This window comes from Ranitomeya variabilis, chromosome 7 (genome assembly GCF_051348905.1).
Source record: "Ranitomeya variabilis isolate aRanVar5 chromosome 7, aRanVar5.hap1, whole genome shotgun sequence".
Classification (NCBI taxonomy): domain Eukaryota; kingdom Metazoa; phylum Chordata; class Amphibia; order Anura; family Dendrobatidae; genus Ranitomeya; species Ranitomeya variabilis.
The window spans coordinates 187,634,117-187,650,899 of record NC_135238.1 but is presented as its reverse complement, the minus strand read 5'-3'; the positions used below and the strand labels follow the sequence as shown (position 1 = coordinate 187,650,899).

At 47.4% G+C, this 16,783-nt stretch overlaps 1 protein-coding gene across 1 annotated transcript in view; it reads left to right on the top strand.

The window, feature by feature from the left end:
* Window positions 1-2,281: 2,281 nt before the first annotated feature.
* Window positions 2,282-16,783, top strand: part of LOC143784351 (lanosterol synthase-like) — a 30,562-nt gene continuing 16,060 nt past the window's right edge. The window contains exons 1-11 of the mRNA XM_077272544.1: window positions 2,282-2,434; window positions 2,751-2,910; window positions 3,220-3,358; window positions 3,990-4,098; window positions 7,474-7,595; window positions 7,718-7,814; window positions 8,400-8,535; window positions 8,749-8,857; window positions 9,176-9,294; window positions 9,374-9,471; window positions 11,221-11,248. Coding sequence (XP_077128659.1) covers window positions 2,379-2,434; window positions 2,751-2,910; window positions 3,220-3,358; window positions 3,990-4,098; window positions 7,474-7,595; window positions 7,718-7,814; window positions 8,400-8,535; window positions 8,749-8,857; window positions 9,176-9,294; window positions 9,374-9,471; window positions 11,221-11,248 — 1,173 coding nt within the window. The 5' untranslated portion in view covers window positions 2,282-2,378. The remainder of the gene's footprint in view (window positions 2,435-2,750; window positions 2,911-3,219; window positions 3,359-3,989; window positions 4,099-7,473; window positions 7,596-7,717; window positions 7,815-8,399; window positions 8,536-8,748; window positions 8,858-9,175; window positions 9,295-9,373; window positions 9,472-11,220; window positions 11,249-16,783) is intronic.

Genomic DNA, 16,783 nt, shown 5'->3' with positions numbered 1-16,783 from the left:
AATATTATACACTTTTATGAAGTTCTTGTAATTGTTCTTCAGGAACTATAGATACATCTGACTAAAAGGTCTAAAAACACTGAAGTAGCAAAATCTGAAAACCAAAATTTGTGTCGGTCTCAAAACATTTGGGCCTGACTGTTGAAAACTAAGTCAGAGCTTTCTGATTCTCCGGCTCAAACCTTAGTTCTTCTACAGCTATATAAATGATATGACATAGCTATGTATAGAGCTCAACTTAATTTTTGTGCTTTACTTCTTATTCATTCATTTTTGTTGGATGTGTTTTATATATGTTTCTCATATTTTTTGGCCTTTTCTACATGAACTTTCTTGCAGTTTGTAAATAAAACTGAAGAAATGTCCAATTTGAATCCGATTTGGGAAGTGAAATCATCCATCTTAGACCGGGGTCACACTTACCAGTGCAATGCAAGAAACTCGAGCCTCAATACCGACAATCGAGACCGGAGTGTGCGGCTGCGTGTATTTCTATGCAGCCGCACGCTCCGGTCTCGAATGAATTGAGGCGAGAGACTCGCATGAGTTTCTCAGATTGCACTCACAAGTGTGACCCCGGCTTAAGTCATTAGATCTGCGAAAAAAACAGACTAATGTTGGATCCTAGTGCTGTTTGCTTCACTTGTTTTGTTCTCCCAAAAAAATGTAATTGAAAGTTGTTGCTATCAGAAGGTGGGCATGAAAAAAAAATAATTGAAAGCCAAATTAGTCTGCGTCCTTACAAGGAATGAGGAATTGGATAGAGGATGACTTTGTCTCTGGGGGTCCTGAATGGAGTGAAGGAGCCCAGCTTGGTCTCAGCTCTGTCTCTGGGATTGTTGGAGAAAGCAGAGCACAACGCTCGCTTCTTCTGGCAGTCCTATAGGCAATGAGTGGAGCAGAGGATGAGAATTCGCACCTCTGCTCCATACAATAGGGGGCTGCGGAGCCCTTTTCTTAGGGATTCCGAGCCCCTTTGTAAGACCGGGGTTACACTTGCGAGAAACTCGCACGAGACTCACGTCTCAATACCTGGCACTGCCGCCGGCAGTCGGGTCCGGAGTGTGCGGCTGCATGTATTTCTATGCAGCTGAACGCTCCAGTCCGAGTGCTGGCGGCAGTGCCAGGTATTGAAACGCGAGTCTCGTGCGAGTTTCTCGCAAGTGTAACCCCAGCCTTAATCATGTGGTTTGACTCCAGCCCAGTGATTTTCTCCCTCCTTCCCCTACAGCTTGCACCATCTGTGCCAGTATACGTCGAGTTCCTATAGTAACGTGGCACGCACCTATGATAAGATCTTTTCAGGTCAGGCACCTGTGCACGGCCGGAGTATTGAGGTAGCAGGTGCACGCTGCTACCACTCACTGTATAGGATTCTATCCACATTTCCGATTGTGTTCAGCTCTTCTGCAGTAAGGTGCCTTAATCCCAACACAGCTCTGCTGTTCCTGGGTGCTGTGTGCACATACAACTCTGCTACAACCAGGAGCTGACAACCAACTTATCTCTGCTAATCCAAGGAGCTGTCTGCACACTTGTATGGAGGTACTTGTCCGCCTTCTCATTTCAGCTGATTCACAGTGCTGTCTGCACACTCAACTCTGCAGCATCAAGGTATCCAACAGCCTATTTGTCTGCTGTTCAAGGTGCCGACTGCATTCTTAACTCTGCTGCATCTAGCACTTCCAGCTGTGCTGCTCCTCTTGCTGCCTTGCACATCCAGCTCTGCTAGTCTTCGCTATTCACATGCTGTCCGGTGAGGCCAGTCCACTGAATCATCACCTGGCACAACGACTTAGTGGCTCCACCTCTCCAGGTGAGCCCATAACACCCATTTTTGAGGGTCCCACTTGTGGGACCTATGGAAGGAGGAGAACTTTTATTTTTAGGAAGGACCCTTTCAGGGTGTATGTCACCTACTGAGTGTCAGGGTGTTATAGAAGGGGCTAACACGTTCCTTTCACTCTGCATACCATCCGCACACTAATATGAGGTCGAGCTGTAATTGTCAATGCTATCACTACACAAAGCCGCAGCTTCTCCGTCTCCCGACAGCTCTGACCTCTCACTACGAGACCAGCTGCAGCCTGCACAACTACAGCAGCGACAGCGCTGGAAGGAACACGCTATTCCATATTTCTCATCACCCATTGGCTGGTAGCTGATGGCCCCGCCTACGTGTATACATCTATCTGCGCCGTGATTGGTTCCTGCTGCCTCTGCTCATGTCAGGATAGTGTGACGTAAATCTGGAGGCGTGGTGTTGTCTGGGAAATGTAGTCCTTTACTGTAACACTGACTAGGGCTTGGGGAGCTTCAAGAACTACAAGTCCTAGAATGCTTTGCGTTTAATGCAGTAGCCACTTTGGTTTTAAAGGATGGATCTATCGTTAGACTGTAACCAGGTGAAGCGCAGAGAAATGAGTGAAGGAACGTGAGTATTAGGCAGCTGTATGGGGACGGTCCCTGGAATCTCTGCTGCATAGGCATATGGGGGAGCACAGACTGTAGAAAAGCAAACTTTACAAATGTGCTGCCTGATCTAACACTATTGCATCATATAGCCTTGAATAGAATCAGTTTTTGGTGCTTACAGCCCCGGAGTGATTTTGTAGTATTCTACTCATGTCATCACTCCTGCTTATAAATGGGAGTTGCTATTTATGCAGTTGTCCGATATTTTAGTCCACGTACTGTAGTCATTGTAATGAAAGAAACCTAAAAAGTAATTTTGCAATGTTTTGTTCCAGGCGTCTCCGCAGAAGGGGGGGTCCGTACAAGACCGATCCAGCAACAGACCTCACACGCTGGCGCCTCTCGTGTACGGAGGGCAGGCAAACCTGGCGCTATGTGGAGGGAGAAGATCGCCCACAAACTGCCCTGGAGGCGCACTCTCTGGGGCTGGACCCGGTACATAAGACTACTTAAATTCAGCCCGTATTATACGCTAAGGATTTTAGAGCAAAAAAATGATCCAGTATTAAAATCCCTTTAAATAACTATAATATTATTTTATTATTAGAAAGTGAAACCCTCCCTTTAACTGCAGGAGAGCAAACACCAGGGGTTGTCCACCTCTGGGGACATTTTTGTCATTGCCGATCTGCTTTGAGCGCAGCCCTGTGCCCGGCGTTCATAGCAGATGAGCTGAATGTCTGATCTGTTCTAGGATCTGTTAATGGCGCTGATCATCAATAACGCGGATTTTGCTTCCTGCAGAACGAGTTTTTTAAAGACTTACCCAAGGCGCATACGGCCCACGATGGAGCAGAAAATGGACTAACTTTTTATTCTGCCTTACAAGCGGAGGATGGGCATTGGGCGGGGGATTATGGCGGACCACTGTTCTTGATGCCAGGTGAGGCTTTTCAGCGACATTGGACCACTATGACTAGATCTGTCTGCCATAGAATATACTCACGGTAAGTCCTCCTTCAGACTTCTCATAAGAGTGCTATCAGTGTTTTCCACGGATAGCGCTCGCACCTACAATAGTGAATGCGGTCAGTCATATGTCCGTGATTTTCCGGAGACCGAGTGCAACAACTGTGATCTGAGTGTCTGATCATAAACAGCACGGCAAGACTAAGGCTGCCGTCACACTAGCAGGATTTGGTCAGTATTTTACATCAGTATTTGTAAGCCAAAACCAGGCGTGGGTGATAAATACAGAAGTGGTGCATATGTTTCTATTATACTTTTCATCTATTTGTTCCACTCCTGGTTTTGGCTTACAAATACTGATGTAAAATACTGACCGAATACTGCTAGTGTGACGGCAGCCTAAGGGTCCGTAAAAAAAATGGCCAGCAGTTAGATGACATCCGAGTGTGGTCTGTTTTTACGGAGTGTTATGTTGGAAAAGAATATAGAAAAACTGATGACACTTGGATGAAACTCTGACCAAAAATCACTGATGAAACTTGGTCAGTTTTTCATGTATGTGAAAAAAACTTGTGAATGTGGCCTAAACCTGTGACACTTTTTAGGTCTCCTTATTGTATGTCACGTGACACAGACACCCCTCCCTGACGCTACCAAGAAGGAGATGGTGCGCTACCTGCGATCTGTGCAGCTACCTGATGGCGGATGGGGCCTGTGAGTATCTGACTGACTTCATATTTTGTGATCACCCATGCCGCATACATAAAGCAGGGTGCAGAATCTATGTGCGCTGTATATGCGCACAGTCAGACAGCCGTATAAATCGCACTGAGATCAGACTGCAATGCATGGACTGGCCGGTGACTCTCCCAGCCCGAGCGTGACAGGTTCATGTATTTCTATGCAGCTGTCACTCTCAGGTCAGGAGAACTGCATTCTGTCCGAGCACTGAGGTGCAATCTCTGTCCGATCTATACGGCCATCTGACTTTGCCCTTTGTATGTATAAGGGTATGTGCACACGTCTTTTTGGGGTCTGCGGATTTTTCCAAACCGCAGGTAAAAGGCACTGGGTTTTACCTGCGGATTTCCTGCAGAATTACTGTGGATTTATTTCGGATTTTGTGCGGATTCCTATTGTGGAGCAGGTGTAAACCACTGTGGAATCCGCACAAAGAATTGACATGCTGCGGAAATGTAAACCGCTGCGTTTCCGCACGTTTTTTTCCGCAGCATGTGCACTGCGGATTGCGTTTCCCATAGGTTTACATTGTACTGTAAACTCAGGGGAAACTGCTGCGGACCCACAGCTGTGGAAACGCAGCTAAAACCACAGCGTGTGAACATAGCCTAATTGTGCAGGATACCTTTAGGCCGGTTTCACACGTCAGTGTCTTCAGTACGTGTGGTGACAGTTTCCTCACGTACCGGAGACACTGACACACGTAGACCCATTAAAATCAATGCATCTGTGCAGATGTCATTGATTTTTTGCGGACCGTGTCTCCGTGTGCCAAACACGGAGACATGTCAGTATTCGTGGGAGCGCACGTATTACACGGACCCATTAAAGTCAATGGGTCCGTGTAAAACACGGACCTCACACGGACATTCTCCGTCTGCAGTCCGTGTGCGTGCAGGAGACAGCGCTACAGTAAGCGCTGTCCCCCCCACATGGTGCTGAAGCCGCCATTCATATGTTCTCTGCAGCAGCCTTTGCTGCAGAGAAGATATGAATAATAGTGTTTAAAAGACAGATCTATGTGTCCGCCGCCCCCCCACCCCCTGTGCGCCCCCCTGCTGGTCAGAAAATACTCACCCGCGTCCCACGTTGGCTGTCGCTCCTTCCTCTCTGCCCCGCGGCTTCCACTGTATGCGGTCACGTGGGGCGGCTCATTTACAATCATGAATAGTCGGCTCCACCCCTATGGGAGGTGGAGCCGCCTATTCATGACTGTAATCGCGGCCCCACGTGACCGCATACAGTAGAAGGCACGGGGCAGAGAGGAAGGAGTGACAGCCAACGTGGGAGCGGGTGAGTATTTTCAGAACAGCGGGGGGGGCGCACAGGGGGTGGGGGGGCGGCGGACACATAGATCTGTCTTTTAAACACTATTATTCATATCTTCTCTGCAGCAAAGGCTGCTGCAGAGAACATATGAATGGCGGCTTCAGCACGATGCAGGGGACAGCGCTAAACTTTAGCGCTGTCTGCACGCTCCGTGTGGTACCCACTCGCCACACGGGTGGCACACGTGTGCTGCACGTATGGCCTACGTGAGCTCACGGGCACACGGACACGGATAACTCCGGTACCGATTTTTTCCGGTACCGGAATTATCTGGACGTGTGAGACTGCCCTTAAGGTTTACTTCTAGGTTTATCTAGACCGACTGTGAGAGCACTAGCCAAAGGTTAATTGACAAGTTTCCAGAGTATTTATTTATTTTTTTAAACTTTGCATTACCATTTAATTTTTAAACAGGTATTTTGTTTGTTTATTTGTTTGTTTTTGCATTTTCCTTTATTTTTTTTTCTCCCCTTCTTCCAAGAGCCATAACTTTTTTTTTCTGTTGGATGGACGAGTTATAGTTTTGATTGGCATAATTGAGTTAACTGTATAATGGCTGAAAAAACGGGTAAAATAAAATTTCAAGTGGAATGAAATGGTGAGAAAAAAAAGCAAAAAACACAAATGTTTGGGTTTTACTGTTTACTGCATTAGGTGTGTGGGAAAAAATGACTTGACATTGATTCCTTAGGTCAGTACAATGACAGTCATACCTAGCTAGTATAGTTCTTGTTTGGTTTGTTTGTTTTAGCAGATTTAAATTTATATATATATTGTTTTCGATTGCTATTTTCTGATGCAAATAGCTTTATTTTTCTTCTGTGAGGACTTTTTTTTATGTATTGATTAGCGAGCCATAGTATTTATTGAGGTATGTATGATTTCTTTTCATTGCATTTTGGGGGGGAAGGCATGGTGACCCAAAAAATGTCAATTCTGTAGCTGTGGCAACCCCCAATCACATCGCGATTGGTGATGGTATAGGCGTGTATTGGCAACCAAACTTTTTCAATGCCGCTGTCAACGACATATACTGTATATAACAAAGCCAGCACCTGCCCTGTAAGGAACGGACTTCTACACGTTCACCAGCACATGAAGCAGCCGCTGATTGGCTGCAGTGCTCACGCGGCATAACATTAAGTGAGCCCTAGGAGACCTGATGCTGCTGGAATGGCACTGGTTAGTAGATGCTTTTTTATTTTATACTGGGAAATATATCAGCTGAGAAGGGCATGTCCGAATGGTGGACAGCCCCTTTAATGAGTTCTTTTTAGACGTGGATTTGGTCGTGAATTACTTCTTTTTGTTTTTTGTTTGCCAAAAATCAAATTGGTAATTATAGATTCTATGGGTTTTTTTTCTTTATTTATTGAGTTAGAAAAGAAGGAAAGAAATACAATCACAAGGCACTAACTGTGCCAAAATGAAGAAAAATCACGATGAGAAAGTAGTAACCATAGACAGTGTTATCATTTCCAAGGATCTGGCACCCAGACTAGGACCTCATCATAAAACATAGATTGAAGGCAGAATATTAATTCCCTAAACATAATCTGGGTCAAAGTGATCTAAAAGCAACATATGAGTAAGTTCAGAAGAAAAAGAGAGAGAAGCAGAAGAGAGAAAGAGAAGAGAGGGAAGGTGGGAGGGCAGGAAGGAGAGGTGAAAGGTGGATGTATGTAAGGATGGGGCTAGAGAAAATGCGGATTCAGTTATCCCCAGTTAGAGCCAGATATTCACCACAGGATCTAAATTGCAGCCAGTAAAACCAAGATTTATAAAAACGTTTGTTATTGATTGTAGAGGTCAGGTCCTCCATAAGCGTCACATCATTCACCTTGGCAAGCCCTTGGAAGATTGTTGGGGTGGCGCCTTTTTTTCCATAGTAGAGGAATACACGCTCTGGCAGTCGCGATTAAGTGTCTCAATATTGAGTTCCTGTGTATTTTTAATGGTACATGACAATGATGGATATTGGTTCTATGTTCCCATAGTAAATAACTCTCCTAATCGTAGGCATATTGAAGACAAGAGCACTGTATTTGGCACGGCTCTCAGTTATACCTCTCTGCGGCTTCTCGGAGTGTCGCAGGATGATCCAGATATGACCCGTGCTCGCAACAATCTTCACAGTAAGGGTAGGTTCACACGAGCTTTTAACTTTAGCACATCTCACACTTGCCGACCATTTGCAGCAGATAGTCAGTATCTATATATATTTTTTCCATGTTTGGTCTAATGCATCTTACTTTTGTTGCAGGTGGTGCCATTGGAATTCCTTCTTGGGGGAAATTTTGGCTAGCTGTGCTCAATGTGTACAGTTGGGAGGGAATGAACACGCTGTTCCCGGAGATGTGGTGAGTTTCTTTTAGAATTATTCAGACCTGATATGACACTATTGGTGGCTGTGACCATCAGAAAATTATCCATACCTTTATTAGTGGGATATACTAAAAGTCATACGACTATGGGCCTGGACCCCTGCATCAAGTTTCAAGCAAATTGGATTTCTTGCACTTAAGTGTTCGGCAACGCCAAGGGTGCACCGCACACCGGTACTGGGTGTGATCAGTCATTTTCAGGCTCCCTTCAAAAGGGTTGTCCACTATTCCGACATCCCTCTTCTGAATCCCTATGTTCCCCCCTTGTAAAATAATAACACCTATACTCCCCTCCGGCGGTGTCGCTCTCCCGGGGCTCACGTGACGTAACAATTAGACATGGGTGCCGACACCGGTTGAACGGCTCCAGCACCGGAGGTGAGTATAGGTGGTACTATTTTACAAGAGGGAAACATAGGGATTCTGAGTAGTGGACAACTCCTATTAAGCAGCACTGCTCTGCGTCACATTTAGTCACCGCCTGTCTCTTACTATCTTGCAGGGACAGTGATGTGAATTCTCCTTTACTGATTTTCTCTAACGTCCACCATTGTCTTGTAGGCTTCTTCCCCAGTGGTTTCCGGCCCACCCCAGCACCATCTGGTGTCACTGCCGTCAGGTTTACTTGCCCATGAGTTACTGCTATGCTACACGTCTGAGGGCCTGTGAGGACGACTTGATCCGCAGCTTGAGACAGGTAAAGGCATAACAAGAACTTGTATCTAGCAAACAGGCAATCCCTGCATGTGTTACAGCTGTCGAACAGCCGTGAGACATGTGTCCGCGAGGAGTCAAACCTATTTTTCGAGCACTCCGAAGACACTCTATTAGCACTCGAGCATGTTCAGATAACACCTTACCCGAGCACGTTCACTCATCACTAGTATCTCCACATCTGCTTCTCATGCAGGAGCTGTACGTGCAGGAATATAGCAGTATAAATTGGCCCACGCAGAGGAACTGTGTTGCTGCTTGTGACCTGTACACACCGCACAGCGCACTGCTGGACATTGCTTACGGTAAGAGGCACTGATTATGGTCAGAATGTTGAATGTAAGCCCGCGATGGCAGTGTCCTCGCCCCTCTGTATCAGTCTGTAATTGTTAGTTTGCTCACTGTAAGGGATGTCTGTAATTTGTATGTAGCTCCCTCTCATGTACAGCACCATGGAATCAATGCTGCTATATAAATAAATAATAATATTAATAATAATAATGTGGCATTTGCACCTATGTAATTCTGCAGATATATGTGGCTGCACAATAACGACATTTTTTAGCTATACTCTAGATATAGTATTTTATTTTGATCAGTAATTTTTGCCCTTTTATTCACAGTCCTGCTGAATATATACGAGTCGTACCACATTCCCGCCCTTCGCCGACGTGCGGTGCATGAATTATACGACCATGTAATAGCAGATGACCGGTTTACAAAGTGTATCAGCATTGGTCCAGTAAGTGTCATGGAAACATGAGTTATTTTTTTTTTATTAAAAATGTCTGGTCTTAAAAACAAATCTTCTTGTTTCACAGATCTCTAAAGTGATTAATATGCTGGTCCGGTGGCATGTCGATGGACCAGAATCTCCTTCATTTCAGGAACATGTAGATCGCATCCCTGATTACCTCTGGTAAGTAGTGATTCCCCACCCTGGGTCGAGTGTTATGATCCGGTGACTTTGGAGCCGCATGAGACTTTCTCAGGAGAAGTGGAATCTGTGCTGACAAACCCTGAACTTAACACCGCAACTAGAAGTAGCCGTGGGGTGTGCCTAACAAACCCTAGACACCTGGACACAGCCGGAGGACTAAATACCCCTATAGATAGAAATAGGAATACTCACTTGCCTCAGAGCAGAACCCCAAAGGATAGGCAGCCCCCCACAAATATTGACTGTGAATAGGAGAGGAAGGACACACACAGAGAGAAAACAGATTCCAGCAAAAGAGGCCACTCTAGCTAAACAGGGAAGGATAGAACAGAATACTAAGCGGTCAGTATTAAAACACTAAAAATATCCACAGCAGAAAATACAAAAAGTTCCACAATCTAACTAAAGACATGGAATGTATATCTGCAACTCCTGAGAATCCAGCAAGACTGAGAAATCACTGACACAATCTAAGCTGGACAAAAAAGGCACTGAATAGCACTAAATCATAAACACACGGCATGTGTGCCACGAACACCAGACACTTATCTTTGTAGATTTGGCAGCAAGGCAGAGGAACCAGGCAAGGAAAAACCTCCAAAAACAATGGACAACTGGCAAGGACTAATGAATCCTGCTAACCTAAATACCCCAGTCAGAACTGCAATCAGCAGAAACACCTGACCAGGGCTGCCACTCAGAAGCAACTGCATTACCACCTACAACCACCGGAGGGAGCCCAAAAGCAGAATTCACAACAGCCGAGATACAGGTCTTAGTGCTCGTGTTCTTAATAAGATCCTATGATTACAGCAGCCTCTGCATTATATGGGCATGTAGGTCATAGGAAGCTGAATATAATGATACCTTGATATCTGCGATCTGATGTCTTATTCCTGAGAAATCCACAATTTTCTTAGGTGTAAATGAGCTGTTAAGATCTATGGGCCGGACATAGATCTCCCTGAGAATCTGCCTCCAGGCCTTGTTTTAAATAGATGGGGGTATTACCAGTGTGACGTGTAATGGTTACCAGTGTGACGTGTAATGTCCGTTCTCTGCTCTCCTGATCTCACTGCAGAACTGTGTGTGATTATACCTGACACATCTGCAGGTTCCTCTCAGCTTCAGCTTCCATCTCACAGGCAGACAGTATTGCAATACAGCAGAGCTGTGAGAGCTGCAGCAAATGTGTAATAAGACAAAGTTCAGTTCTACTGTTCTGTGTTAGTTACACTGGTAACGCTCCCTGCCATTCAAAATTAATCTCTGGAGGCAGATTCTTATGCAGATCAGTGTCCGGCCCATAGCCTAGAACAGCTCCTTTACATATAAGAAAAACGTGGATTTCTCTGGAATAAGACATCAGATCACAGATATCAATGTATCATGTTATTCAGCTTCCTATGACCTACATGCCCATATAGACGGCTTAGGAGGGTGGATCCTACTGACAGATTCTCTTTAATAACATGTGCATTGAGAGGAAGAAGATATCTGCAAGTGCGACACACACAGCTGAGCTGTGAAGGGAAAGGCGTCTCAGGTACTGCACATGGGGACCTAAAACTATTGCACCTGTTTTCTTTTTTTATTAGAGCTAGATGTTACTGTACAATGTAGCATAAGAATTCACCTCGAAAAAAAAATATTTTATTTTATGCTGCCACATGTAACTGAAACTTAGTTCCTTTCTCCATTTTTCTTTAAACAATGATCTTCTTGCAGGCTCGGATTGGATGGAATGAAAATGCAGGTAAATGAATTCTTTTTAATCTTTTCTTCTTCCTATACACTTGGAAAATAGGAACTAGACAACCCTTTAGTAATGGGCACAGGGTGATGAGAAAAAAAATTTCTTTATCGCCTCTGTAATAATTATAGGGGATAATTCAGGAGACTCTTTGCGTGGAACAAGACAACAGGACACAGTTTTATAAGTGGTAAAGTTTATATTATCACACGGTGATTCAAGCAGGTGCAGAGAGAAACTCAAGTCCACAACACTTGGTCCAAATAATAAACGCAGCTTCGCAGTCAATAGGAAACTTCAGAGTTAGATGCAAACAAACAGAAAGTCTATGAAGCACAGTTATACTTGAGGAAACTTGACACGAATAGATCCTTGACTTAGTCCAGACACAGATAGATATGCTATTAGGCAGTTCAAATCATATCTTAGCTCAACCAGGGAGGCCTGGTTAATAGTCTCAGGTTTTGCAGAGCAGAAACAGCTTACATGTCCAGCAAATGCAGATGGAAGTAACACGAGCAGCAGATGAAGGAGGATTACTGAACACTGATGTATGCAGCAGGAACTCAGAGCAGAGTGGCAGGATCTCCAAAACAGGTTCACAGGAGCAGGTGCAAGTGCAAGGCCAGGGAGTAATAAGGAGCTGGATGCAAAGCAGAATAATCTAGCACAGACTGAAGGCTGGGGTGGAGTTTTATAGCAGGAAGACAAGTGCACATGAGACCAAAGACGCCATGTTGGAAAAGGGCAGTAATGCACAAAAGGTAAAAAATGTTCAGAGTCCTGACAGCCTCTCATTGGGGGACACAGGAACCATGGGTGTATGCTGCTGCCACTAGGAGGCTGACACTATGCAAATAAAAAAGTTAGCTCCTCCTCTGCAGTGTACACCCCACCGACTGGCATTATGCTCTTCCGTTTAGCTTAGTGTCAGTAGGAGGTGGACACGGGTGTTTCATTAGACCCTTATCTACCTCAATGTGTGTCGTTTCTTTTCAGGTTTTTCCGGAGGGATACAGGGTGAACAGTCACACCTGTAGTCCCATAATACAGACTATGAGTACGGCGTGTACTGCCACCTCGTATCCTCATAGATCCCTCTCCAGGACCAAGAGCCTAGCACACCAGCGTGCTTAGAAGTCCGGTCCTGGCTCTGTCCCCCACCCACTCGCCCACCAGAGCCTGTCGGTTGGAGGGGAAGAGGACGTCCATCACAGTTCCGTGGACGTCTCATTCCCCTCAGGTTAGTGTTATGATCCGGTGACTTTGGAGCCGCATGAGACTTTCTCAGGAGAAGTGGAATCTGTACTGACCGCAAACCCTGAACTTAACACCGCAACTAGAAGTAGCCGTGGGGTGTGCCTAACAACCCTAGACACCTCGACACAGCCGGAGGACTAAATACCCCTATAGATAGAAATAGGAATACTCACATGCCTCAGAGCAGAACCCCAAAGGATAGGCAGCCCCCCACAAATATTGACTGTGAATAGGAGAGGAAGGACACACACAGAGAGAAAACAGATTCCAGCAAAAGAGGCCACTCTAGCTAAACAGGGAAGGATAGACCAGAATACTAAGCGGTCAGTATTAAAACACTAAAAATATCCACAGCAGAAAATACAAAAAGTTCCACAATCCAACTAAAGACATGGAATGTATATCTGCAACTCCTGAGAATCCAGCAAGACAGAGAAATCACTGATACAATCTAAGCTGGACAAAAAAACACTGAATAGCACTAAATCATAAGCACACGGCATGTGTGCCATGAAAACCAGACACTTATCTTTGTAGATTTGGCAGCAAGGCAGAGGAACCAGGCAAGGACAAAACCTCCCAAAACAATGGACAACTGGCAAGGACTAATGAATCCTGCAAACCTAAATACCCCAGTCAGAACTGCAATCAGCAGAAACACCTGACCAGGGCTGCCACTCAGAAACAACTGCATTACCACCTACAACCACCGGAGGGAGCCAAAAAGCAGAATTCACAACAGGGGACATCCAGGCCGGCAGCAACCTGGTATCCGTTTTCTCGTCTGCCGTGAGTAGCTCTGCACTGCAGACTGACACCCCCCTCTGCCCCACTGTCCCTTAACCCACTCGCATTTTCTTCAGGGACCTCTTCAATATGTCTAACTCTAAAGGGGGCTGCTCTTGTCCTCCTACTTCTTCCTCTTCTGCCTTAGTCAAGTACTTTGCATGTTCGTGCTGTAACAGCAAACTTCCCTCAGTTCAGTCCTCTCCGCTCTGTCAGGCCTGCAGCAACCCGATTGTTCCCACCGCCCAGGATCCCCCGGCCGATCCACCCGAGAGTGATACCCCCATCCCAGGCTGGGCTTCCTCTCTGTCACAATCGGTGGCCGATCTAACACGGGTGTCTCAAACCCTGGTGTCCGTGCTGGACCGATTAACTCTGCAGACCCCCGCAGTAGCCAGCGGGTCGCAGGAGCCTCCGCCCAAGCCTTCCTTGATTAGCCGCAAAAGGTCCAGACAGGAACGTCGGTCTGAGTCCTCTTCTCGCTCCATCTCGCCAGTCGGTCCTCTGCGGTCGGCGTCCTCCCTCTCCTGAGTCAGGCGAGGCGTTCTCTGATGCGCTTTCGGAGGATGTTTCGGAGCTGGATTCGAACCAAATCGCTACCATGAGGGATATCGTTCAGAATCTCATTGGAGCGATAAATCTAACCTGTGGCATCAAGGAGTCCTCTACGGAACCCACAGATCAGGCGGTTTCGTTTAGACGGGCTAAACCACCTTCCAAGTTTTTCGCTCCTCACCCGGAATTCGAAGAGATTATGACCAGAGAAAGAGAGAACCCAACCAGACGCTTTCAGAGAGGAAAGCGACTTGGCGTTTTATATCCCTTTTCTCCGGAGCTCACTGCTAATTGGACTGCTTCTCCTTCGGTGGACCCTCCAGTTTCCAGACTGTCCACCAACACAGTCCTCCCACTGTCCGGCGGAGCATCTCTGAAGGATTCTAACAATAGAGTCATAGAATCTTTCGCAAAGTCAGCCTTTGAAGCGGCCTCAGCTAGTCTTTGCCCGGCCTTTGCTTCCACTTGGGTTTCAAAATCCATATCCAAATGGGCCAAACAGCTCCGTCAGGGCATTCTGGACGGGGTTCCATCTGGACAGCTGGTGGAACTTGCCAACCAGATTTCTCACGCAGGTGAATATCTGGTCTCCACCTCCCTGGACGCTGCGTCTTGTGTGGCTCAGGCGTCCGGCAACGCGGTTGCCATCCGCCGGACCGTTTGGCTTAAGGCCTGGCAGGCGGATTTGTCTTCTAAAAAGTCCCTTAACAGCCTGCCTTTTCAGGGGTCTCGTCTCTTTGGTTCTAAGCTGCACAAAATCATTAAGGACGCTACAGGGCGCACAAGTTCCCTTCTTCCCCAGGCCAAGCCTCGTCGCCCTCCTCCTAGACATCAATTTCGGTCTTTTCGGCCTTTTTGTCGCTTTGCGGCATCGAATTCCTTCTCCCAGCAGCAACAGAGGCCACAGGCACGTCATGAGAAGAAGACGGTATCCTTTAGGCCCACTCCTTCCTGGCATCCTCGCTACTCCCAGGGTAGATCTTCCAGGTCCAGGACTGGAGGAACCACCTCGGCATGACTCTCGGCTAGTCGTCAGCCCACCTCCCAGGCTGGGCCGCCGTCTCCTCTTCTTCAGGGACGTCTGGATCTTCTCAGTAGAGGACGCATGGCTCAGGGAAGTTGTATCCTCGGGATACAAGATAGCGTTCGTTTCACGACCCCAGGATCGTTTTTTCGAATCCCGATCTCCAAGAGATCCCACTCTAGTTCTGGGTTTCTTTGCAGCCATCACTTCTCTCCTCAAAGCCGAGGTAATTGTTTCCGTCCCAGAAAAAGAACGGTTCACAGGTTTCTATTCAAACCTTTGTGGTACCGAAAAAAGACGGCAGGGTGCGTCCCATCTTCTGATATTCCCGGGACATCACCGATACCTGCGCTTTGCAGTGCTTCAGGAACATTTTCAGTTCGTCGCCCTGCCGTTCGGTCTTGCAACCGCCCCAAGAGTTTTCACGAAGATCATGGTGGCGCTGATGGCCATCTTGAGGGTCAGAGGCCTGGTTCTGTTTCCATTCCTTGACGACATCCTCATCAAGGCTCCGTCCTTTTCTCAGGCCCACGAAAGCCTGTCCATCGTTCTCGACACCCTAGCCCGTTTCGGGTGGCTGGTCAACCAGAAGAAGTCCTGCCTTATTCCTTCTCAGCGCATCATCTTTCTGGGCATGCTCTTCGACACTCGTCAGACCAAGGTCTTTCTTCCCGAAGACGAGATCCATTCTTCGTCGGGACATACGCGTGCTCCAGGGCTCTCGGTCTCCCTCCTTCTGTTCGACCATGAAGGTTTTAGGGAGGATGGTAGCAACATTGGAAGCAATTCCCTTCGCCCAATTTCACTCGCGACCTCTTCAGCAAGCCATCCTGTCTCAGTGGAGCAGGTCTGTCTTCTCCCTGGACCGCCCGATCCGACTCTCTCCCCTGGTCAAACGGTCTCTCAACTGGTGGCTCACGTCACCTCTCGTCTCCCAGGGCAGGTCCTTCCTTCCAGTTCACTGGCAAGTGGTGACGACGGATGCTAGCCTACTCGGCTGGGGTGTGGTGTTTCGCCACCTGACTGTACAGGGCCGCTGGTTGGCGCAGGAGTCAACCTTGCCGATCAATGTCCTCGAGATCCGGGCCATTTTTATGTTCCTTCGTCACTGGGAAGGGATTTTCAGGGGCCTTCCAATCCGAATCCACGGCGGTGGCATATGTCAACCATCAAGGGGGGACTCGGAGCGCCTTGGCCGAGGTATCCAAGATCCTCCTCTGGGCAGAGGCAACAGTTCCGGTGATATCCGCGGTGCATATCCCCGGCGTGGACAATTGGGCTGCCGACTTCCTCAGCCGTGAGGGTCTCGCGGCAGGGGAATGGTCCTTGCATCCGGAGGTCTTCCATCAGATTTGTCTTCGATGGGGGACTCCGGACGTGGATCTCACGGCGTTTCGAATGAACAGGAAGGTTCCGCAGTTCGTCTCCAGGTCTCGCAATCCTCTTGCTGTGGGCGTCGACGCTCTGACCATTCCTTCGTCACAGTTCGTGCTGCCCTACCTGTTCCCACCCTTTCCATTACTTCCCAAACTGTTGAAAAAGATCAAAGCGGAAGGGGTGCCGCTCATTCTGATCGCCCCGGATTGGCTCAGGAGAGCTTGGTTCGCGGAGCTCGTCAATCTTCTCGCGGACGCTCCCTGGCGCCTTCCAGACAGGCCCGATCTGCTGTCTCAGGGTCCGATCTGCCACCTGAATTCTCGGTCGCTCAGTTTAACGGCGTGGCTGTTGAGACCGCAGTTCTAAGAGCGTCCGGCCTTTTGGACCGGGTGATTCACACCATGATCCAGGCTCGGAAGCCTTCTTCCAGGATCTACTATCGTACCTGGAAGGCTTACTTCCGTTGGTGCGAGTCCAACCGCATTTCATCTATGTCCTTTTCCCTGCCTTCCATTTTGGCCTTCCTTCAGGCAGGA